Genomic DNA, 25626 nt, shown 5'->3' with positions numbered 1-25626 from the left:
TTACCTGTTGAATTCTGCTGAATCTTCAAACCCATGCACTGTAAGTGAGCAACCTGTATCTTATGTAATTTTCTAGCTTATTACACTGACACGAGTACTACGTATATATCTCATTAGCAGCTAGTAGACAAAAACATGAGTCAGTATTTTCTAGATGAGCCCGACAAAACTTGTACAGATCTTAAACAGACCCAGATTAAGGTGAATACCAGGCTAACTGCCGTTCTGTGAGCCTTGCTCCAGCCTCCCACTCTTGGTGTGTTTTGTCTGGGTCAGACTGACCTCCTGGTGGCTGAGGTTGAAGGGCTCCTTGCCCCAGTGCCGATGCAGCTCCAGGATGGCAATGAGGTCCCCGATGGCAGTGAGGATGGGGAGGCACAGGACAGAGTGAACATGGATCCCTGAGTCCTGTCCTGTGCCGTCGGGGAAGCGCTCGTCCTGCGAGACAGAGGTCAGTGAAGATTGTTATCACCTGGTATAGATGGCGAACAAGACAAATCCTAACATTTGCCCCTCAGCAGGGCAAAAAACCCCGTTACTGAAGCTGCATTTACCACTGTACACAAAATGTGGTGTGATACCTGTCAGAGTGTTACCACATGCAAGGACTTCACCTTAACAAAGATTTGTAGCTTTCGACTTATTTTAGACGTGGTATTTTCTCACAAAAGAACACCTTTGATAATATTTTCTTTCAAAGCATAACAGGGTTTCCAGTTTTATGAGTGTGTAAAGTGTGAAAGAGGACGCATCTCCATTATTTATTATCTTTGCTGTATTATAACAGCAGCAGAGCATGTGAAGTGACTCTGAACATGTAAGTCCTCCATCAATCCAAATTTAAATATTTCTACAGTATTTTTGTAGTTTTACCTTGAGGTGCTGAGTACACTGAACCAGATGATGAAGAACACGGATGAGTTTACAGTATAAGGAGTTCATTAGGAGGTTTGCAGTTGCACATCACAGCTATGCAAGTGAAATGTTCCTGTGATGGCTGAATCTGAACTGGATGAAAGAAAACAAGTCTTACCCCCATGATGTCCTCTACCAGCAGTGTTTTGCGAATCTTGGCAACATGAGCGGCAATGGTTGTCCCAAATGCGATGGGGCCTGAGGGGATGAGGCTTGGAGGGCCATCCTTGGCCCCCGTTGGAGTGAACATACATAAACTCTGTTGAGAAGCATCGACAAGAACAAAGAACAGGGGGAAACAGAAACAGAGACATGTATGTCAGAACACATGCACACAACTGTATTGTTGCATAAAATGTCTTCAGCGAATGTCCTCTGTACTTACATTGTTGCATTCTCCCAAGAAGTAAAGTGCAAATCCATCAGCTTTTGTTGCTGTAGAAACAAAAGACACACAGGTCACAGGTGTGCAATGTAAGTGCTTTAAATATGGTTAGACTGTTACAAGTTGCAAGCGACCGATTAGCCGTCAGTGTACGTATGTCATAACATCTGACATAGATATGTCCAACAGCCAATGGCAGGTATACCTGAGAGGGTAACATGTCAAGGAGACAACAGTCCAGTTACAATCCAATAACAATCTATTAACAGTGTCCCACATTACAACAAGGGCACTCTGACCGAAGGCTTTGACTGCCATCCAGTTCATCTTATTCCCTGTCCTCCGCTCCAGTCCCCCTTCACACTGATATATAGGTCATGTTATCATACAATGTGACAACAGATAGACTGGAGGATCATCAGTGAATACACAGATGATCAAGAAGTTAATGAGCAGAGTGGTTTTAGTGAACTGATCCTTTTGGGGCTTGGTTAGACCCTTCACTTTGTCTTGGATGCATTTCTATCACTGATCCTGTCCACCAACTTAATAATCATGATGAAGTAAGCCTTTATTTCTACAGTAGCCTATATGACATTGAAAAATACTGGGCATTGGAAATTAAACACTAGAATAAGGTGTATTTTAACAAACTTTGAGAAAGTTAGATGATAAATTATTGATTTTATATTTCATTTGTATCAGTTTTCGTTATCGCAGCATATGGGGACAGACGTCCCACAGTGGGCGATATAGTCAAAATTTGACTTCAGAAAAACCTCCCTCTACTGCTTAGGTTACGCACCAGGGAAAATCCTGCTCCCTCTCTCTCAAGTTGTAGGACATTTACAATATCTAACCCCCCAACTCATGATGAGAAATTTACATGAAGGTATGGATGTTTTTCTGGAAGAAACGTTGCTGTCAGTGTCACTTTTGGGGTGCGGAACCAGTGTGATGTTACGTAAGTGAAAGTGAGTGGATCAATAATCTGTGGGATTTCTACAATTACCTGTTTTGATGATGTTGCACAACTCATAGAGCAGGAGTTTGTTGTCTCCTCCAGCGTCCAGGCGCTGCTCCATGTAGCTGTTGAGTTCGTACACCACACCCTGCATATTTGTGTCCTGGTACTGCTGGACACAAGACACACAGAAAGTTGCAACTCCACAGTCTCGCATAAACACTGAGATTGAATTTCAAAATTCAGCAAGTGCTTCGACAAGGGAAAAAAAAGTGACAAGCTGCACTCTGCATGGATCCAGTCTAACGTTACAGCAGCAGACAGCTACTAATTCAAATAGTGAGATTTTAATTTTTTTTTTTTTATGAATGAATGAATGAAAGGGGATTATCTTCCTGCCATTCACAAAGACAGAGCCATTCATCACAACATTACCCTTCACCCACCCTTACATTTCCCTTCACTGCTGCATTCTAGCCCAGGGATCCCCCTGCAGTCCCAAGAGGGGGCCGCTGGAGCCCCACAGCTCTGATTAGAGGCTTGGCAAGCTCTGATGCTCAGCCTCAGCTTAAAGGTGTGGTTACGTAAGAGGCAGCCCTCCTGCCTTGTATGGGGCCAGAGAACTATTTCTGCGCTTGCAGAGAGGGTGAGGACAGGACGGCAGGGAGAGTGGTGTACTAGAAAGCTTCCCCCACGGGACGCCTTCTATCCTCCCACATCCTGTTTGCACAGACGTATGGATGACGCACTGAGGGGTCGAGTGGCCCTCGTTTTTTTTTCTTCCTGTGTGTATGTGTGTGAAATCCCCTCTAACCAGCTCCGGGGCCCTGGTGTGGGTGCTGACACCTGGACTCCTCAGGGCATGATGGTGTTAAGCTAACAAAGGTGTGAACACAGGGATGTGGAGCGCAGGGTTTTTACTTTTCCGTTTCTCATTAACTATCTATGTGGTGCCGACTTGGACACTCACAGAGCATCACTGCTGTGCTACATCTCATCCAAGACTGCACAGGTATGAATTTGTAAAGTATTTAAGGCCTTTTATATTTTTATCAAGCCACTGAGTCAACATCACACTGGCGCTGTTCTAAAGAAAGAAAGGAACAAGGACAAAAAAAAACTAAAAGTGTAGTTAATCTGCATCTTAATTAAGCACACCCAGACGATTCTGCAGTTTGCAGAAGGACAGTGTCCTGTGTTCTGTGCTGTCCTTGCATGAGTTCAGGCAAAGTGTCCATTCCTGAGTATGAACTCAATTAGTCACAAAGGTGAGCTTTGGGGAATCAGGGAGGTTGTAACAAAAATATCTACAGAAAATTAAGCAAAAACCTACCCTGCTGACTTCTTTAGCTGATGTGTCATCTGTAAAGAGAGAAAAAGCACAAAGTTAAAAAGAACTTCACAAAAAAAAAAAGATTCCCTACAAATTAAAACTTTAATCCATAAAAAAAAAAAAAAATCTAATCAATCCTTGCAAACTGAAAATACTCAGGTATTTTGCCACTGGTTAACTTGGTCTGGACTGTCCAGCAGCAGCAACTGACATTACTGAGTCAGTCTGCACAGTTGAGGACTCCCTGCTGTTTTACATGTTTTGGCACTTCTAATGAATTTTTAAATGTGGCCACAGTGGCTTTTGTTTGGCAAAAGTTACTCACTGAAGTCTTTCTTGATGTAATAGTCTGTGAATAGGATTGGATATAAACTTAGTTTGTGTTAATAACCTGGTGAAGGCAGATGTGTGAAACCAATTTTGTCTGTACTTTAAAGCTGAACACACACCACTGTGTGTGAGCAACACACAGACCTGACCCGGCTGTCTAAAGGTTGGGTGGATACATTGGATTTGTGCACAGGGGGATAATGAAGACACAGCACTAAAAACAGCAAGTAAGCAGTGTTTGCCCTCACAACCGTTGACAGGTAAATGGCAAATGAGTCAAGGCAAAAAATATGCAGTGTTTAAGCATTAACACGCATTCTATACATAAATTATGGATGAATATATTACCTGCTTTTGATGGGAGACATTTGCTTAAATTATGCTCCTTTTAAAACAGAATTAAGAGAAGTATTAATTTAACCTGACAAGTGCAAAATTTTGTGGCCCCGAGTGCAAATTCTTGGTGTGATTTCAGGCTGTTGGAGAGACAGTAGACATATGACTATTGTCTTTGGATGTCGACACTGAAGTATGTGATAATAATGAAGGCTTCAGCCAATCAAAACACTTTCTGGACTTATAGTCTAGGAGTGGGCCTGGGAGTGCTACTTGGGATGAAAATAAAACCATTCACACAGCTCAAGCGGTTCTTCATTACACGCGAGTCACCAGCACACGAGAACAGTAACTGCTCAGATCTCTTTGATAACTTTTCATGTGATCAAACCATGCAAAAAGCTGGGCAGATTTTAGAAACAGCTTCTGAAGTGCTGACTTGAGCGGGCGCTCCTTTGAGACAAACCTCTTTGTACATGTGAAGATAGAAATTACAGCCAGCAACATTGTTTGTTGTTTTAAACATTCCACCAGTATGCTATGAGTTTCCTAACTTAGCCATGAGAGCTATTTTAGAGTGAACCCCTGGCCGGGAATGACGTCAATCAGAGGACAGAGCGTTGCACTTGAAAAGGACTTCAAACCCTTTTTGAAAGGAGGAGAAATACAACTTTTTTTCAAGAGAGAATCTTTTTTTTAATAATAGCTTGTTGAGACTTCTTTAAAGGACAAATATTAAAAAGTATTACCTATTCAAAGTTGGTCTACATTTATTAGAGCAGTTCTCTCATTGTAACACAAACACAGTGATGTGTCCACTGATTATTGTGCAGAAAGAAAGAAAGAAAGAAAGAAAGAAAGAAAGAAAGAAAGAAAGAAAGAAAGAAAGAAAGAAAGAAAGAAAGAAAGAAAGAAAGAAAGAAAGAAAAATAATCATGTCTTAAATTCAACCTGTATGGGAACTGAGAACCAGTTCCAATTGAGAACTGGTTTCCTTTTCAGATGTTTCGCACAAAACAATGACGTCAAACTCACGCATGGGTGAAAACAGCGATACGTTACATCTATCTACGCAACATGGACTTCAGCTCCAGGAATGTCATGTATTTGACACTTTGTTCACAACCGAGCAGCATGTCCTTTACCAGGGCAAATATTTTGTGTTGTAATAGGCTACCAATATCAGACACCTTTTCATTAAATTCATTAGAAACTTGGTTCACACAGACAATTGTTCAGGAATCATTAAGGGAATCCATAAAGAATCAGACTAATTATCAGACACTGATATTAAGTCTTGTCCAGTGACATGACAGGTTGACAGGTGTCTGATGTCATGTGGTGAATGAATGCGAGTATAGTGAGTGAGATGCTGGAGATAAAGGGCTGAGCAAATAAACCTGATTTAAACCATAAGATGAAGTAACTGTAAAAACATACCAGGAAATGTAATACTGATTCCATATTTGGATTGGTATACAGTGTGTCGGTGTTTGTGGTTTTTGAGCTTTAAAATATATATTTCCCCCTTTCAGGACCTGAGGTCTCATCTCTCAGGACCCCCTCACCCACTTGGCTGTGGCAGGGACAAGCAGGGAGGAGGGGCAGGATAGGTAAGAACCCACAGGTCATAACCAAATGCAAGCAACACTATAACAAGCTATAACTCTAGATTTTAAATACCAGAGGGGTGGGTTTTCTTTTTTTCTTCTGCCTTGTCTGTTGATGTTGGCTGCCATAGTGCTGTTGTTGGTTCTCAACAACATATCATTGCCACTTAACATTATTGTAAGGTGCCGCAGTGCCAATAGCTCCAGCAACACTGATACGTACGAGTGGAACTGGGCAACAAATCCTATCAGTGAATAAGTATGTGATGATATGATCACGCAGTGTTATCATGTTATTAAATTCTTTTGTGTGAAGGAATGAGTCTGAAACTAAATTGAGATCTAGTTTTACACATGAAAAGAAAGTGATGTAATGTGTCACAGTGAAATACAACCCATCAGTTTTTTTTTCATGAGCTTTTACGAACATTTCCAAAAATAATAATTATATTACGCAAATATTATTATCAATATTTCAACTGTATCACTCAGCACTACATTAAAGCCTTCCTTTTCCCAGAGGTATTCACTCAGTAAGGGCTCATCGGTCCTACAATGCTCAACGTCCCTCCTGGAGGAAATGGTCACCAGGCAGTGTTTGTAGTGTAGCAGGTCCAATTACAGCCTTGCAAAGCTCCTCTGCCGGCATCTCGAGTGGAGCTGTCCCAGTGGAACAACAGGGTGAGCACTGAGCATTGTTTCCGCACACTGGAAATGTCTAAGGGGCCAAAAAGTAACACGAAGCTGCTGTACTCGCGGACTAGACCCTGTAAGGTAAATCTCTAAATGAGATACGAAAGCGAGTGCCGTTTAAATCTGCTACGCTTAACCAGGCGCCTGGTTGGATCAGTTCCAGTAGTTTATTTAAAGTAAGCATGCACACATTCAGCAGGTGGAGGTCCAGCATGACTCTCTCATATTCCTGGTTTTCCTTGAAAACAGAGGAAAAAGAGAAAACGTGCTGCTGCTTTTTGGCCGGGACAACTTTGTTGAAGAAAGTGCGCACTAGCTGCTCCCTGTCTGGCCGGCTCTGTCAACGTGGAAGAGGCTTCAGAATATATAAAACTGACACTTTGCCTGCCCCATTTTGCAACAATAACATCTTTGTTTCATCAGGTATGTGTCAGGGGATTAACCCCAATTATACACCTACCCCTGAGGCAGAGGGGAAAGGAATGTATGTGTGTGTGTGTGTGTATATGTGCATGTCTGTGTGTGTTTTATCAGCACACCATGTGGTCAGCCGCCACCAGCACGGGGACAGAGACCAGTAGCCTGTTCTAATGCCATCCCATATTTTCTGGGACCTGCTGTGCTTTGAGTAAACACAGGAGGAGAGGGCCGACATGTTCTTACAAAATGCGCTGCCAGCTCACTACACACCGAGCACTAAACACAACTGTCGAGCAACTCCTGCACCCGGCGGAGGCTGAGCAGACACTTTTTGAGCAACTTCATCACACCATTCATGTTTTTCCCTGGACAACCTCAAAAGCTTTAAAAGGATACAACCTCTTTATTAAAGTAAAGCTCAGAAGATTACAATTACTAAGGTGGTCAATGTAATATACTGCACATACTGATCTGTTTGTCTACAATCCTACATAAAATATTAATAACTACTTTAAACCATTTTCACACATCTGGTTTACAGAGCGAGAGGTCCATGTGGCTATTGTAGATAATCATTAACTACACTTTAATGTTTTCATGCACACTATTTGGATACAGTGTTTTAAATTTGAGGTTGGTAGTCCTGATACATTAGCTGTTCTGACTTTGAATGTGAATCTCGCCCCAGTGTAACAGTTCAGACGGAGGAGCAGCCAGCTGAGGCTGGAAAGAGAAAAACCCTCTCACAGACCATTTTTGGAAAAACAGAACAAACAGCAAAGTTAAAATAAATGGATCAGCAGCATGACGTCAGACAGGAGAGAAACCCTATCCAGAGTCTGCATCGAAAATGTTATTCTACTTCCATCACCACAATAACAACAAGAAGGCAAAAAGCCTTTTCTCACCCTACAAGGATAACTGTGTGAATTATTACATGTATTGATTTCATCGTGTGTTTCATCTTTGTGCCAGACATTTGTGCTACAGATGAAACACACACACACACACACACACACACACACACACACACACACACACACACACACACACACACACACACACACACACACACACACACACACACACACACACACACACACAGAGGAACCACGATTAGTTTAATGCCTGGATTCAACAGATTGGGCAGCAAAGAGTGAAGCAGACACAGTCCAAGTACTGAATCCATGATAACGTGTAAAAAAAACTTTTCAAAAGAATTCAGCTGCAGATTCAAACAGACTTTTTTTGTTGGCTGGAGTGAATCGTTAATAATACTTTTGCATCAATAGATACTCTGTCATCAGTTATGAAATTCACTAACCGAAGTAAAAGAAACATCTCAAACTCCAGCTCTACTGGTAATTAAAAAGACTAGATGAAGATGATTGTTGCTCATGGTTGGCTGCTGTGTTTATTACACGGCTTCCTCAGGTACGTGGCGTTGCCTGCACCTTTGAATGTTGAATCAAAAAATATTTGCTCTGCAGCAAGTGTGAAAAATATGCAGGAGAAAATTTGCGTAAATAAATTCTGATTTGCATGCTCACACTGCAAAGTGTACAACGTATCAGTGTCATATGACCATGGATGACAAATATACTGTTACTCTGAGAACTACTTAGTGAAACTTAGTTGTCAAAAATACTAAAAGGAGAATAGCTGAGAGCATAAAAATCTGGATTATAATTGTGCCAATATCGTGCAGCCTTATGACAGACTGATGACTTCTGGAGACCTTAAAAGAGACACATCTGCAAACACACCAACACACAAAACCGGCATTAAGGTCTCTGGCGAACTGTTTGATAAATGATTTGAAGAAGCATCACAGAAGATATCAGCAGCCCCCAAAGTTAAGGAAAAAATCCCTCAGTCAGCTGGGTCTAATGTGCACAATACTTGATGGGTGCTTTATTGATCTGCCGCCAAGGATACACAGTCTCCCACAGGACGGTCAGCTAGCAGTGACTCAGCGGTCAATATGTGTCGACCTAGTGGTTGTCCTGCATCGACCTGCTAGATAGAGGACGTGCAGCTGCCAAAAGCAGCAGCCTTCTTCTTCTCCTCACCTACAAACTCATCCTCCGCTGTTTTTTTTAACTGTAATGTTGATCTGTTTGCAGGTCTCTCTTTAAAGCAGAAGTAAGCGATCCGGTCGTTTTGGCTAACTTCTTGTCAGCCGATGGAGTTAGCAGTCCCCGCCCTCGTCCCTACGTCACCACATTGGCACATTCACGCGCATCCCTTGGCTGCACACACAGAGAGGACCGCCCCTTTATGCCGTTCTCTCTCCTCATTGGATAAAGGTTGTAGGATACAAGGAAAGTTTTCTCCTCGGCTTACAGCAGAGCAGAGTGACTGACAGACCCGTGTTTCGGACCAAACACTCTATATAAGTGATTGCTGTCGGAAGATGTAACTATTTAAGACTTATATTAAGGCAGAAGTAAGCGATCCGGTCGTTTTGGCTGACTTCTTGTCAGCCGATGGAGTTAGCAGCCCCCGCCCTCGTCATGGATCTATTGGTCCTCGTCCCTACGTCACCACATTCACGCGCATCCCTTGGCTGCACACACAGCTCTTCATGCCGTTCTCTCTCCTCATTGGATAAAGGTTGTAGGATACAAGGAAGTATACAAGACGTTTTCTCCTCGGCTTACAGCAGAGCAGAGTGACTGACAGACCTGTGTTTCGGACCAAACACTCTATGTAAGTGATTGCTGTCGGAAGATATAACTATTTAAGACTTATATTACTGTAACACAAATATTCCGCTTACTTCTGCTTTAACACAAATATTCCGCTTACTTCTGCTTTAAATTCCCGTGTGAAAAAAAGGGTTTAACTAACTTTCACCAACAAATATATTTTCATGCATTTTAAAGGATTTTTTTTACTTTTACTTTTATTTGGCATATTCAACCATATTAATTGCATTTTAAACTACACTAGCAAGTTGCACCCACTCAGTGCTGCACAGGGGGCCCACTCCTCCTCCTCCCCCTCCTCCTCCCCCCTGCTGGAACGCCCTGCAGGTGAGACAGCTCTCTTATCACCGTGGTTGCTTATGAGTGTCTGCTACACAAGCACATCTTTGTTTTCTTGTGACTACCATCCAAACACATCTGACAAACAGTATCAGCTGCTCAACAGTTCAGCCCAACTCCTGCCTCACTCAAGGCCAGGAGGAGACTGGAGGCTCAGCTCAGCCGGCTTCCACAAAGTTTTCCATCTCTAATCAGGCAGCCAGTCCCACTCGCGAAGGATGTTTAACCTTGATGTTCTCATCATGTGTACTGACATAGGTTGTCAAGAGAAAATTCTGACCTATTGATCACTTGAGTGATTTATCAACCAAAAGTTCTATATATGCTATGGTTATTTTTTCACAATTTCCTCACATTTGATTAATGAATATACTGTATCCAAACTATCCAGGCGTCATGGTGTAGGAAATATATGATGAGAATACAAATGAAACGCAAAAACTGAAAGACTTTATCCAACCTCAAGTCTCAGCTTAACTGGGCTGAGGGACTAAGAGTTGTTATATGTGTAAACGTGTACATTGTGTGTATGTGTATGTGTATGCAATATATAAGGTGGGGGTGGAGAGGGGTGGCGTAGCAGCAGAGGGTTTGGGATTTGTTAATTACCCTGTGGCAGCGTGTGGTGTGAACAATGCCAGTGGGACAGTGGTCAAGAGAGGTTGTAATGGTGAAATGACATCAGTGGGAACTCTGGGAAATCTTGTTCAGCTCTGTATCTTATGAAACACCTACATCTGACTAGAAAGCCTCATCTCGACGCATAAGCACAGCTACTTAAGTAATAAAAATAAACTGCACAAAAGAGTATAATTCAGGTATGTGAAAAAGCAAATTTTCAATATTACCAAACAGTGATTAGTGTGCAAATGTGGCAGCTTTTTCTGGAACCACAGGCTGTAACACAACATTTGGGAACACACACACACACACAGACACTTGTGTATGTGTACAGAGAAACTGATTTATGTAATCCAATGTTGTCCATCACATGATAAGTGAGAACGGGACTGGCTGCAGGGACGGCTTCCAGGAAGCTGTGGTTATCTCAGTGACGATCACATGATGACAGGTCCTGCTGCTGCTGCACTCATAAAGAATATAATATCAATCCTATCCCTAAAAAAAAAAAAAAGTCACAGGAAAAGGAAATACATCTTCCGAATAGACGGCAGAAATAAATCTACAAGTCAAATTCCAGCCATCATCCCATCACAGTGACCGTTCAGCCTGTGTGATGAACCAGAAATTAGACAGTGCTTGTCATTGGAGTGTATACAGCCACTGAGAGTGAGACGCAGAGAGGCTTCAGAGTGGTGCCCAAGTGTCTGCTCACAGTGGTCCGACAGAGGAAGTGGACTCAGAGTGATACTACTGATGTGATATAGAGATCAACCCCGAGAGAGACACGAGGCATAATGGGGGAGCTGTCGGGCTGATTACTGATGTTTTCGCTCTGAGTCTGGTCGCCTCTCGCGCAGCTGAAGAGCCCAACTGCTCCGAGCAAGTGGCTGAATATTGTTCAGTACCTGCAATGTGTAAATGCATTCTTGCAACTTGGTAAACTCAGGAAGCCTGGCGTGAGTCTCCACTGGTCCAGACACAATGTCAAAACTGCATGGCCAAAATTTGGCAAGTGAATTTTTTCAAACTAATAACCATCCAGACCAAATCTTTCTGTCCTCAATCCATCACAGGACCAATCAAATTTTATTTATATAGCAACTAATCACAACAGATGTTATCTAAACTCACTATTCAAATAAATGTTTTGTTAAACTGAAAATACTACTGTGTTATTTTCTGGGTAAATTCCTACATAACCATTTGGACCAAAAGACATTTTACCCCCCCCCCAAAAAAGGATAAGCATTGCCGCTGATGAAGTAAAATATTGTTTCATTCCATACATATACATTTTCCTGGTCTTCAAATTACCCAGAATGCAACTTGACTACAGACAATTCTATTGAATCTTCAGGTATCAAATAATTTCTTAGGAAAATCAGGTGAAAACTAATGTATCATATTTTATGCTATAAACACTTCATACATATTTTTATTAAGTTAATGCTAAACAGAGCATTAAAACAAACTGACGTAAGCTACATTGCAAAGATACACTCACTGTAACACTTCCAACCATGTGTAAAATCAAATAAAAGATGACGATGTTATTTAGCAACTAGGACGACAGACACAAACAAACAAACTAATCCAACAAAATTAAATTCCAAGAAATAGGAATAGCCCTTGGTGGTCCGCATGTCCCCCCCCCCCCCCCAATCATCTGTCCATCTGTGATTTAACTGATAGGAATTTTTGGAGGTAAAAGGTCTAGACACTCATGGCATGGCAGCGTACTGCATACCTACCTGCATCTGACCTACATTAATCAGCAAGTGCTGGTACTCAGGGAGAGCTGAAGGTATGCAGGTGGGCAAATGCTGAAAATTCCCAGCAAAGGAGCGGTCACAGTGTGATGTCGTCTTTATCACCACATGAAAAAAACTATTATCAATTATATTATCTAGTAGTCAAAAAAACAACTGTGATTTGCTTCTTTATCAGTCCAGTAATTTTATATTTTTTAACACAAACTGTGTTGTATCGTTGCTCTGGCCCTCCTCTGTGCATCCTCACCTATAACAAACTGATGCGGGTTACCATTTCACCAGCAGCTTGACACATAGTAGGGGATCAGTAATGTTGTTTGCATTACTGTTCACCACTGACGTCATTGCACTCTAGTTTTTTTTCTCTCTCTCTGTCTTGCAGGCTGTCAGTGTTCAGCATGCTTCTCTGCACAACATGAGAATCGGCTGAGATCAGAAAACTTGCTCGAGACATGAAATCCATCATAATGAATGTCATGTCAAAGTGAGGTCACGCCTGTGTAGTAATGCAGCACAGACGTTTCAATGATAACTTTGTTCACTGATTGGCTGCATGACTCGAGACAGTTTCAGTTTTATGCGAGCTGATTTTCCAACCGCACTGAAATAACTAGTAGCTGAGATAAACACAGATTTTAAAACATGCTTTGAAAAATCTGTAGTAAACAAAGGGGTTCTTAAGGTTGTGGAGTTTCTGGAAAGGATGGGAACAACATGACCTTTGCACTGTGGGGAATTTGGTTTCATGACTCATATGATTACTGAAAACTGATCACAACGCATCAGCCTGAAAGTCTTTGTGCTCTCTGCTATTAAACTTTGTGAATCAACGTTCTCCTTTTGCTCAGGCTTCATCTGCTCTGACCTGAACTACATGGGTGAAATTAGTTATTCCCACTTGGCGCCGGCTAGAATCATTTTGGCCTCTATTTCTACCTGTTAGAGTCAACACACACACACACACACACACACACACACATGTACGCACTGCACTGTATACAGGAAACTGTTTTAAGTGCAGGATCAGACCTGAGAGACCAACGTCTCTGCATGGCAGCAATAAACACAACTGTCTGTAAACCACATGGAGAAAGCAGCAGCTCCCAAATGTGACAAATCCATCCTCCGCCAGCCCCCCCCCCACCCCTCCCTTCACTTCAACACACCCACACCCTGAGCCAGCACAACCCCTCACCACCACCACCCCCACCCCCACCATCCCCGCCCCTCCCCTGGGCCCCCTTCAGCCGGCTGCATGTCTCTGGAGGTCGCCTCTGACGTCAGCAGCTCGACTGGGCAGAGTGCCAGCTCTGTGGGCCCTTGATGGATGCGGTTGGTCTGAGAAACAGTCCGCTGTGTGTGGAGCGCACGGCACAGACTCAACTCGGCCCGCTCAAACACATCTAATGACCCGTAAACACCCGACAAGCCCGTTCCCTCTCCCTTTCGTCTGTCTATCACACACACACACATATACACACACGCGCACACACACAGGCGATTAAAGGAAACACGTGAAGATGAGTGATTTGTACTGCAAATGGCCAGGATAATAAATGGAGCCCACAGAGTTACACTCTGCCTCGGCTCCAGTTATCCTTTGGTCTTTAAGAGAAAAGGTTTTAGTTTTTCAGAGCAATAAAAGCTAAAAGACTGACGTGGCTGCAGATATTCATGGCAGCCTGTATTTGTGGTTGACTCCTCGGGAACTCGTATGGGATTATGTGAGCTAAAAAGTACAAACATTTAACCAAAGTAAAATATTACAGAAATTACAACTGTGCGTCAATACACTGAAATCCGCTGATCCAATCATTATGTCACAGTGATCCAGAGAGCTGCAGCATGTGTGTGTGTGTGTGTGTTTCTTTGTTTATCCCTGTATGTCTGTGTGCATGCATGTGCGTGTGTGTGTGAGTGTGTCGGAGTGGTATACCTGCAGGCCTGCTGCTGGTCTTCCTCTTCAGCCATCTGTCCAACGTCTCTGCACTCACACTCTCCAACACAAAGTCGTCCAGCATCTGCGGGTGCAGCGAGAGGTAGGCCTTCACTTTCTCATCTGTCAAGCCTGAAGAGCACAGAAACAAAAATGTCTTTTAGTTCATGCACAGCGCAACTTTATCCATGACTAAGCAGAGCATAAGAATAATAATAATAAAAAACAAAACAAAACAAAACATTAAAGTGACGCAGGGAGATGTTGCACAAAATCATGGAAATAGCAGAAAAGTGTGGAGAAGAGAAACAGAAAGATATAAGAGGATGGAAATAACGTCTCAGTCTGGCCCACAGTGTTCCCGACAGCCACCCAAACAAATCCACAGGCTAGAGGCAGCAGAAGGTCATCTCTCTTTTCGCCGTACCGTGAGGTGAGTGCAGCAGCAGCAGCAGCAACAGCAGCGCCTAGTTTTCCGGCTAAGGCTCTCAGATAGCTGGGCTAGCTCACTTATGTTTACTGTAAAGCTGTGTCTCCAGGGATAGGAGCCCCCAACAGAGGCAGCAGGATAAAGGAGGACTCGATTGTGCTTAATAGGCAATTAGGTTCTTGAGAGCTCGCTAAGTGCTGCTGTTTACTGTCTTTGTTGTCAGGGAAAAAAGCCATTTGCCAGACCATCGTTGAGGGAAAGTTGTTTTTAATATACCCGCTGGCGTCTGAGAGGCCGTCATGATGCACTAGGAAACCATCATGTTTAGGTCACTCACGCAAGATGGAGTGTGTGTCTAAAACAAAGACTAAATCCAGTCGTGAGACGTCATCTCATCCTGGGACAGTGAACTCAACGCTCACAACCAAAAGGGATAATTCCTAAAAAAAGAAAAAAAAAGAAAAACCCAAAACAAATCCTATGGCAGTGCTGAATTTATGACATGCTCCACAGGATTGATATCTGTTATCAGATAATAGCAGAAAAGAGAGGTGCTGTATTCACACAGCCCCGATCATTTCACTGCTTTCTCACGAAACGTCTGGTTATCAGCAGCATCTGTGTAGACTCCCTTCAACTATGAATCACAGGAGGACATGCAGCTGGAAGGCATGTGTTCTGCTGTCAGACACACACACACGGCATGAAAATATTACTAAGTGGGGCGTCTGTCTGAAATCCTTTATATCAGGTTAGAGAATGGCTACAGTTGCTTGTGGACAACAAAACAAGTACATGAGGGGTGGCACAGACTGCAGCTTTGTGCCAGATGACAAAATAAAACCAGCTGCAGGAGATACGACTATCCATTCCACTTAAAACTGCAGGTAACTTCATGTGCGTCAATAAAGAGCGTTTCAAACCTGCATCTCAGGAAAAACTTTAACTTATTCCAATTTAATTTGAGCATCAAAGTGCTCCTGACTCTGGTAAAAAAGTCAGCAGCTACCTACGACCTTTGATTTATTCCCCCAGAACAAATAATTTGATCTTCAGTTACGATGGATCATCTGCTCAGCGTGTGTGCCGCGTCTATGTGTGTGTGTGTGTGTGTGTGTGGAGGTCGAGGAGGCTTGTGGTGGTTGCAGGCAAATAAGGCAAACAGAGGTGGGGGTAAGTTTGGGGGGTGGAGGACGCTGCGGTCTGACGCTGTCCAGACACGAGACACAGCTCTTCAGGAGCGGAACGCCTCACGAGACTCCTGGCCAGCTCTGACGCACATCGGCAGAATACGGCTTAATAAATGAGAGAAAGTTAAGGGGGGTTGAAGGGAGCTGCAGGGGACAGAAAGACACACAGAGAGGAGTAAAATGGGAGCACTGCAAAAGACCCGTACGACTTTGTCCTATCTGACACACAAAGGAGGCACTGTGATTGGTGACACCACAAAAAAAGAAAACACAAGGAGGCTGTGTGAATTTATGAATACAAGTTTTGTGTCGATCGGCTCTGAAAATTATTTAGGAATCATATGTGTGCACATCAACAAAAATAGTCAAATGTCCTATTTCCATGGGGCAAAAAACAAACAGCAGTGATAAGAATATTGCAGGGGGCATATAATGGTTCATAAAACAGTGCTGTGGGTACACCCTTGTGCTTAGAGTTGAGTCCACAGTAGCAAGAACTGTGGAAAAGGGGGAGTTCAGGACCCCTTACTCAACAGTTAACTGTCTACAAGTACAACAAAATTTTCATTAAAGTAATATATGGCTCGTACATGTCAACTAATACCCCAGTAATTTCCTAAAAGAAAAGGCTACCCATACATTTTTGGTTTTGTCAACAGGACCAGTCTGTCTCTCAGTACTTTCCAACTTCCCCAACCTGTCTGTGTGTCAGCTCCAAGCTCATTTCGTCCTGCTCAAGACATAAATCGAAATAGTAGTTATGAATATATGCTTTTTATTAAAATCAGGAAAAATCATTTTCTAAAAGGGCAGAGTAGGCTACCGCACATTGTATATCAAACATTATTAAAACAGAAGTCAGAGTGCATTCGCTGGGGACTATTTTCAGCTGCGGATTGATACACATTTGGAGCTCTGCTGATTATTTCAGTTGGCAAGACGGTGTTTCTGGGATTGATTCAAAATAAACTACAGTGCCCGACCGTGTTCATCAGAATGAAGGAGGATGTCAGCCAGTGCAGCTCTGTGATGTGTATTTATTAGTTTCTGGTCAACAATGGTGCTCTACTGCACAGAGCAACAACTGTATCAGGCTTCAGCTGAACACACACAGCACTTGTTACTGGGATTACTTCAATGTTTCTTTGGGTCTTTTCATGGTATGTGTGACTATCACCAGACTTATCCTCCAGAACTTACAGTATCTTGCTATCTTGATGCATTAATTGAGTTCTTGCAGGGCAGATGTATCACAATGTAATACAATAATGTGATGTATTACCGGAAGACAGTCCACATGACAGGAAAACCTTCAGGGGTCGACTTCCTCTAAATGTGAGAGCAAAGATGTTTGAAAATGTCAAATCAAAGTTACATAATTTTGACATTTTGTTGAAGTAATTTGAACATTTCTTTCAGTGAATGACTAATGAATCTGCTCCACAGTTAGTTCAGGTGAACTCCAGTGGGGGGCATCTTGACCTATTAAATGTATTTATCTGTATCAGTTTAGGAAAACAAAATGTAAACGTCGTCAATCTCTATTGAAGTGCCTTGGAAAAAAGAAACCAGAGGAATGACTGGTTTGATCTGACAGCCACTATATTATGGCACGATGGTGATTGATGGCACTTTTTTTTTTCCTGTACATTCCTGCTACTTTTCTGCCGACCTTACAGGCTTTCCCTCTGATTTCCTCTGAAGTCTTTAGAGCCGCAGCTCACCCTAATGTGACCGCAGTGACACTCAGAGCTGTGGGATATGCGTCAGTGTCCCGAGCCTGCGACTACGGCGGCTAATCAAAGGTGCAGCCAGATCTGTCCCACATGCTGTGGTCCAGAATGGTTAACCCCATTGGGAACCACATGTGCTCACTCAATCAGGAGAGAGAGAGAGAGAGAGAGAGAGAGCGAGCCGTGGTATGAACAACAGCTTGGTTGCTGGTTTGACCAAAGCGTTTTGCTTTTATTTTGTAAAGCCACAGTGATATTTTCCTTCCCACTGGGGCCGACGCTGCTGAAGACAATGGCGTCATCAAGATAAGATAAAATATTTTTCATTTGTTTCTAACAGATATCGTGATAAGGAAACACGTTTGACATGTCTAGCCCGAACTGATTTCTAACAGCTTCATTTTTGAAGATTCGTTATATTAAAAAATATAAATCTTAATCCAGTCCATGATTTTTATTCGTGAGCAGATACAACATTAAACTGTGTGTACTTTGTTGGCAGTGCAAAGCCTGTGGCAGGAGATGACTGCCATTTACTTCACATGTTCATTATCACACTTAAAAGGCCAGTCAAGTAAAGTAGTTTTGCACTCAAATCCTATTGAAGTCAAATATCTACTTCAAGTATCAAAAATAAAAGTTCCAGTGACGCAGAAAAAACATCCTGTGACTGATATCTTATTATATATGACTCTGTTTAGACTGTGAGCACCGATGCATCCATGCATGAGTCGAATTTTACTGTTGTTGGTGGAGATAGAGCTGGTTTAGTAAAGTGGTTCCCAACCTCAGGGTCAGGCCATCTTCATAGGGTCGCATGATAAATGTTGGGGGTTGAGAGAGGATTAATGGGGCAGCAATTAAGAAAAAAAAAAATCTAATCTTTGCTTTTTTATGAAATTTGTGCCTTTGAACATTTTTTTTTTTTTTTTTTACATGGATCCATTTTAAAGGGGGGAAGCAGCTCCTTTGAACTGTGACTTCACACTACTTTAGCTGGAAATGGTTGGAAACTACTATTTCAGTCTTTAACAATGTTTTGCATTTTATGCATTCATCATGTTTCTATGTAAAATCTCGATTTACTATAGATGTGGAGGAGATAAAAACAGAACTATAGGAATATAGCATAAAACAGAAACATTCATGTAAAATACATGTTGAGATTGCACTTAAGAGCTTAGTTACTTCCCACATCTGTGTTTCAATGAAGTTGCTCCTTTTCGACAAACCTATAGGCGGGAAGTAGTTTGTTGTGCAGTATGTTTATGAGTGGCTGTAGCCCAGTTGGCAGAGATTTTGGTTCCTGACTCAGACTTGGGCTTCCTGTGTAAAAACTGAAGCCTGAGTTCATGCAGTGAGGTATTGTTGCATAACACTTATCTTGACTATAGCACACCACACCCTGGGACTGGGAAGGGAAGGCCAAACCAGTCTCAGTCCGTCTGGGTCTCTCAACATGAGCACGCTCCTGTTTGACTGGGAATGCGCTCACAGACAGCACCAGTTCGTGCTGCTAATATGGAAATTCAGGCATCAAAACATCCTGAAAAAGCGTCAAAATAGTCAATTCTCCAGAGTAACAATTCCACTTTATGAGAATTTTTATTAAGGAAATCAATTAGGCATGCTCTGATTTTATATGGAAAAGTAAATGGCTTGTAGAGATGCTGTAAACTGTTAAGTAATTCACTCCATCGTATAATAAAATGTGCTTTGAATAAATATTTTTTATGCATTGTATTAGCACAACAACTTTAAAGTGTTGAAATCAGCATCAGATTCGAAACTTGACACTCAGTCAGTTGTGGTGAGGTATCACACATCAGCATCAGGGACAATGCAGGTCAACGTTTATCAATGGTACACAAGAGGAAAACCCCAGTGTACTCTTCTGACTCCACATCTCTTTATTAAACAAAACCACCATGAAGTAAGCAAGGCTTCATTTCTCTGTGTCCACAAGACTGTTCTTATTTTCCCATTAACATTTTGTTTGATTTAAGCTTGCACAACCTCCATCACTGTAAGCAGCACAGAAACACCACGCTGCATGTCAACCCCTCAGTCTTCATCTGATAGCCCAGGCACAGTGACGGTGATTGCAGTAGACGTCTCCAGCCACTGATCAGCTTCCTCTTTTACTTCTTTTCTTCAAAGGATTCTATTTTAAAATCTGAATTTCTCAACATGAACGTCAGTGATGAGAGTAACCTCACCCACATATCACAAGTTTCTTACCCAAAGCAGCGCAATCAGTGTCTCACTGTTATGTAGGGGAATTCATTTTTTAAAACTTTTTTCTTTCTTTGATTCACTGAATAATCCTTTTGTCTATAAGATGTCATAAAACTGTGCACAGAAATGAATGCGATGTGGAGGTTTACCAGGTCACCAGGACACAGTGACATCTTTGATATTATTATTATTATCATTACATATAATATTATATTATAATAAGAATATATACGTATTTGGTATGGTTTTCCCTGGTGGCTGAACCCAATAGTGTGTACCATGTATAGGCTTGGTTCTAGTAGCAGCAGCCACGGGTTTGAATCCGTGTGTGAATCCTGTGTGTGAATCCCCCTCCCTCTCCACCTCACCGTCCTGTCAAATTTAAGGCAAAAAATGCCCCAAAAAATAACTGGAAAAAAAAAAAAAAAAAAAGTGAAGGTAGTTTATAAACTAACTCCGAAGTTGAACATGCTTGGGACACTTCGTGCACTAAATCTTGCCTGTCAGGTTCATTCAGATAAACTCTTTGCCCAGACACTTCATTACTAGTGGGCTGGTGTGAGGTGTGGAGGAACACTTGGTGAAGTCTGACTTGGCAGTTGAAGCTTGTTTGGTGCAACAGACATTACACCACAGGTGTAGAGGCTGTTTAACAAGGCTGCTCAGCTGAGAGAACCCTGATGAGGCATTGACTCAGTTGGCAGGAAGGTGGTTACTGTAGCTAAGGGTGAAGTGTGAGTTCATTTCACTAGTGGTGTGCATTTTTGTTTTTTCTTTCCTGAAATACTTTAGGAATTACACAAAGGTTGAAACAATATGAGAACTGGTTGAATTGTCTCATTCCTGCTTTGTAGGTTTGCACATTCCTGGAGGTACTGTAAAAGGAAAGTATTGCTTTATCTGAAACAATAAGCTCACGTGCACAGATAAAGAGATGGAGAGCTGTTAAAGACAACAACCAGCTCCACCCATCTCCATCATGCATTTCTATTTCCCATGAAGCGGTTCGCTATCATGTGCGACTGACAGACAGATAGTGCCGTAACGGAGGCGAACGTGCGTCCCCAGCGCTCCTGTCCTGTTGAGCAGCACTGTCAACAGCAGCGCCGAGTGTTTAGCGAGCAAGATGTTCCTCCTCTGCAACACATAGATGAAAAATGCACATGAGAGAAAAAGGGAAAAGACCACTTCTCTAGAAGCGCACTCCTTCTGGCAGAGAGTCAAGGGCAAGCTGCCAAGGTACTACTTTTCACTCTCCTGACATGAGGCTGAGGCAGGAAAAGGGGGTGGGGTTGGGGGGTTGCTGCAGGGTGCGTGCGTCAGCAGGTCCGCCTGGGACTCCCTTGCCAGGAGGTGGGAAGAGCATGTGGTTCTTATCTTATCTATGGGAGGGCTGGAGCACAGCGTCCAAGACTGACATTCAGTTAGCGGCAAAGAGGGAAAAAAGAGCTAACGCTGAAGATGAAAACGCTTTGACTCCTCTCCCACTGCTCACCTCATTTATTCATTGAGCCTGTGCCCGTGAAAATGTGTGTGTGTGTGTGTACAGGTGAGCACTGCACATACATCTACGTACACACACTCTCCCCACATTCCACAGGAGTGCCAAGGGTGAGGTGGCCGGTGTGGCTAAATCAATGCACCAGTCAGTGAAAAAGTGTCAAATTAGGAAAACGCTGTTTCGCCCTGGACTTAAGCTGCAGTCCCATCACTTCCACAGACACGCCTCCACATGGCAAAAACAAACACCACTGCACAAACATGCAAGCTCACACCTCTCTCTCTCTCTCACACACACACACATAGTGCAAGAGAGAGAGAGATTTCCATGGAAATGTAATTTGCATTATTTCCACCTCCATGGTCCAGGTCATAGACGTAAAGGGTAAGGGCTATAAATGGCAAACTGAGATGTAGATAAGGCATGTCCCTTGATCCACAGCCGAATAGTGTGGTCACAGGCAGGCGGCAGCGCTCTAACTGCAGCTACAGACAGACACACTGCAGGTCGACCTTCAACTCCAAACTTTCTTGTGCTTTTCTCTCACTGAGAGGAAACTGAACGACAGCCAGAGGTGGGGAGATCACGCAGCCTGTAACGCTGCAAACAGTAAAGCTGGAGCTGCTGCTTCAGAGTCAGCATCTCGCTCGAACCGGTGATTTGATGTAGCGCTGCATCTGCCCCCCCACACCCCCCACCCCCCCTCTGCTTTCCTTCCCCAGAGCCACATCAGTTATCAGGGGTCATGTTCCCCGCTCCACATCTGGACTGATGCTGAACTCTGCAGCCGCTCTGCAGAGGGGCCAGTTGGGACCTGGTAATGAGAACCACAGATTCCTTGCGTCTTCTCCAGTGCAGTGTTCTTTTATGAGCCCTGACACGAGGACAAGTTGTAAAGAAATCTACATGCATGTGGCCTTTTCCCATCCCCTCAGATACCAACCCACGACAAGCTGACGAGGGGTCAACGGACGCCTTGAGGAGAATGTCATCTGTTTCCCCACTCTGATCGTGCACTGTGCCCTGGCGCTGATCCAGTCCTGCACAGATCTTCACATTAAAAAAAAAAAAAGAAGGGTTCAAACCGCAAACAAGCTAATTTTCTTTGGCTTGAATTTTCTGAAAGTTTAAATAAACACAGAAGACAAATCACAAAGAGAAACTATTTGGCATGTGTTCAGCCCAGTCTGGAATTATTTAGCCATTCAAATTTCAATCAGGCTTTAATTTTCATAAGGCAGTCCTATCAGGTGCGTTATGTATTTACATATTCTGTGACAGTGCTGAGAGAAATCCTCGCTGCGAGAGAGAAGGCATGCGGTGGGACAGGAAATGTCCAGCGTGAGCACTTCCTGCCTGACAATGCAGCCTTCTTCACTGAGTTAAGCAATTCGTCGACAACCAATTGGGTTTGAAAATGCCTGGGAGATCACATTAAGGGTGACCCAGACTGACCTCTGATACTGACCAGAACTATCCACCAACAATGCACACAAACACGCGCATGCATAGCCTATTTATTTTCCCACAACGTGAGGCTACAAACAGCTATAATATCCCAGGACCAAGTCACTGCTGAGAATTATATGAGCAACCAGGGAGTGAAAGAGCCAACATGTTGTCTTTGACAAACTGGAGTCTGTCTCTCTAGGGAGCAACTGGACAGTCCAACAACCAGTCCAATTTCAGAAAGGACAAACAATGATAGGAGGATAAACATACCATCAGTGGCTGGAAAACAAAACCGCACTTTTACACCACAATAAAAGCCCTCCTCTACCCTTTGTTGGATACATTTTAAGTCATCTATCATACATGGAATATTTGTAGAAAGCACTCTCCATAAACAACAGCGTTGTAAAAACATACAGAGTCCATAATGAGTTGTATTCTAGTTGAGAAATGAATGTGTTCGGGTGTTTTTATCACTGTCACAAAGCCTTGGATGGAGCATAATCAAATTATTCCCTGATCCCACACGAATCAGAGGGAAACATGCAATGAGAAGGCAAACAGTGTGTCAAGTTAATCCTATATTTAACCCAGATTAATTGACAGCTGTACAGCATTTGAAAGAAAAGAAAAAAAGACTGAACAGCATAAATGTGAGTGACGATACTCACACAAACACCAAACTATGACAGGAGTGGAAACAACAGTGGATGATATGTATTTTCTAAGGTCAACATATTTGTGAATGACATGTTTATGATGTCAAAAAAAGGATGAGTATTCAGCTCAGTGGATGTTACTTTAAGGCAGTCGACTTTTCACATCCACTGCTGTTTTGTAAATTCAAAACGTTTGAAGGCTTTGTGAAATCTGAAATTCTTGTCCTTTTTTGGTCAGTGTGAGGGCAGGATACCTACATACTGTACCTCAATAATACATTCCATGACTGCAGTTTACTGCTATGTGCGTACTTTGGCATCACTCCCATCCCAGGCCCCAAACTTACTAACTTGTTATTACAGGGTTGCCACTAAAGGTCACTTGAGGTGCCACTGAAACAACTGGAACCACTGACGGAATAATTCATGTGGCATACAGACAGACAGACAGACAAGACAGACAGACACCGGGAATTATGGAAAGACAGAAGTGATAAAGTTTGGAGTTCCCACAGCAACACTGCAAAGATACAACAGCAGATGAATGTCAAAATGTGGACTGGAAATCACCACTGAACTGCTCTGACATGCAAAGGAAAATTAAGTATTTTATAGAAGCATACAGGAGATATTTAATTTAGTGACAGATTTTTTTTCTGTATTTTTCATCATTTGTAACAATTTAATTAATTTGTAACAAATTATTTAATGAGAATAATATTAAATTGTTAGGATATCTGCTTCCAATGTGTATTAACAAAATCTACAATAAAGGAAAAAAAATATTATCATAAGAGCCAAACTGAATAGGATATTATTAGTGTAGGACACTATGGAATAAGAGCTAGTATTAGCCTACAGTAGCCTATATAGATATTATTAGTTATATGAGTTTACAGGAAATAATAATAACAACAATATGCTAATTCTGACAGTTATATTTAGGCCACCTAACCTTTTCTTCTGCAGTATTTTAGGATTTATTTCTATTGGGATAAGCAGCATTACACTTTCTCTCCTCACTCCGGCTCCTGCTGCTCAGACTTCGCTTCGCTCTCTGATGACATGTCTTGTTGCAGCACTGCTGACACACCGGACTCAGCTCAGATCCGAGACGGGATTCACGAATCTGATCTAAATTGTGATTAAAACCCTGAAAAGAAGAAGACTGAGGAGACGCACGCTACATTTGACGAATTGCAGTCCTGCCTGGTCCCCCACCAATGAAGTCCCCACCCATCTAAATCAGCTATCAATCGGTCATTCATAAAGTTGAGTAGACAAACGGGCAAATAACGTCCGCCTGCAGGACCAGCAGAAATAACGCATCCCAAATATACCAGTGTTTTTGTGATTTGCTCCCCTGTTACTGTTAATTCAACACGGTCTGTATTTTATGCGTACATTTCTTGTCCATTCTGAATGTTAATAAAAAATAAAAAATAAAAAATACCTACTTGCACCCAAGAAACAGTCCGTTAACCTTCTGAAACAGCTTGTTGAAGACGGACCATCTTCCATGTCGGATTGTGAGCGCAAGAGGAGAGAGGAGCCACGGAGAAAAGTGCGCCTCTGCAGCTGCAACTTGGTGCGTCTGGGCAAAAAAAAAGCAAAACTATTCCAGGACGCGCTGAGGTGATGGTGTCCTCAGTGCTTGAGGCTGTGCACGGTTTTAGGAAGGGCAAGAAGAGCAGTGTGCTGCCCCCACCCCCCCACCACCAGCGCTATAACCCAGCACCGCTGGCCGAGGTGTAGCTACAGTCGGTCCGCCTCCTCGGCGTGGTGGCTCCGCTGTGGATGTGCAGCAGCAGACTGGAGGAGCAGGGACGACGACGCATAGACACAGAGAAATGGGAGTAAACACACACACACACACACACACACACACACACACACACACACACACACACACACACACACACACACACACACACACACACACACACACACACACACACACACACACGGGGAGAGAGAGCGCGCCAATGTCAAGTGTACTGCAACGACAGAGCTCGACTTCCTCGGATTGGTTTCAAATTAAAAGCCCCCAAAATA

At 42.8% G+C, this 25626-nt stretch overlaps 1 protein-coding gene across 2 annotated transcripts in view; it reads right to left on the bottom strand.

The window, feature by feature from the left end:
- The window catches only part of pde10a (phosphodiesterase 10A), a 38246-nt gene extending 12904 nt beyond the window's left edge, over positions 1–25342 (bottom strand). The window contains exons 1-7 of one of the 2 annotated variants that reach the window (XM_083987866.1): positions 25029–25342; positions 14369–14500; positions 3598–3626; positions 2313–2436; positions 1301–1350; positions 1034–1174; positions 283–438 (exon numbers count right to left, since the gene is read on the bottom strand). In XM_083987866.1, the coding sequence (XP_083843992.1) occupies positions 283–438; positions 1034–1174; positions 1301–1350; positions 2313–2436; positions 3598–3626; positions 14369–14500; positions 25029–25092 (696 nt within the window). In that variant the 5' untranslated portion in view covers positions 25093–25342. The remainder of the gene's footprint in view (positions 1–282; positions 439–1033; positions 1175–1300; positions 1351–2312; positions 2437–3597; positions 3627–14368; positions 14501–25028) is intronic. The other variant, XM_083987867.1, reaches the window with a different exon arrangement.
- Positions 25343–25626: the final 284 nt, after the last annotated feature.

This window comes from Trachurus trachurus, assembly GCF_905171665.1.
Source record: "Trachurus trachurus genome assembly, chromosome: 15".
Classification (NCBI taxonomy): Eukaryota; Metazoa; Chordata; class Actinopteri; order Carangiformes; family Carangidae; genus Trachurus; species Trachurus trachurus.
Note: the sequence above shows the minus strand (reverse complement) of the source record. Positions and strands in the feature narration are given on the sequence as shown.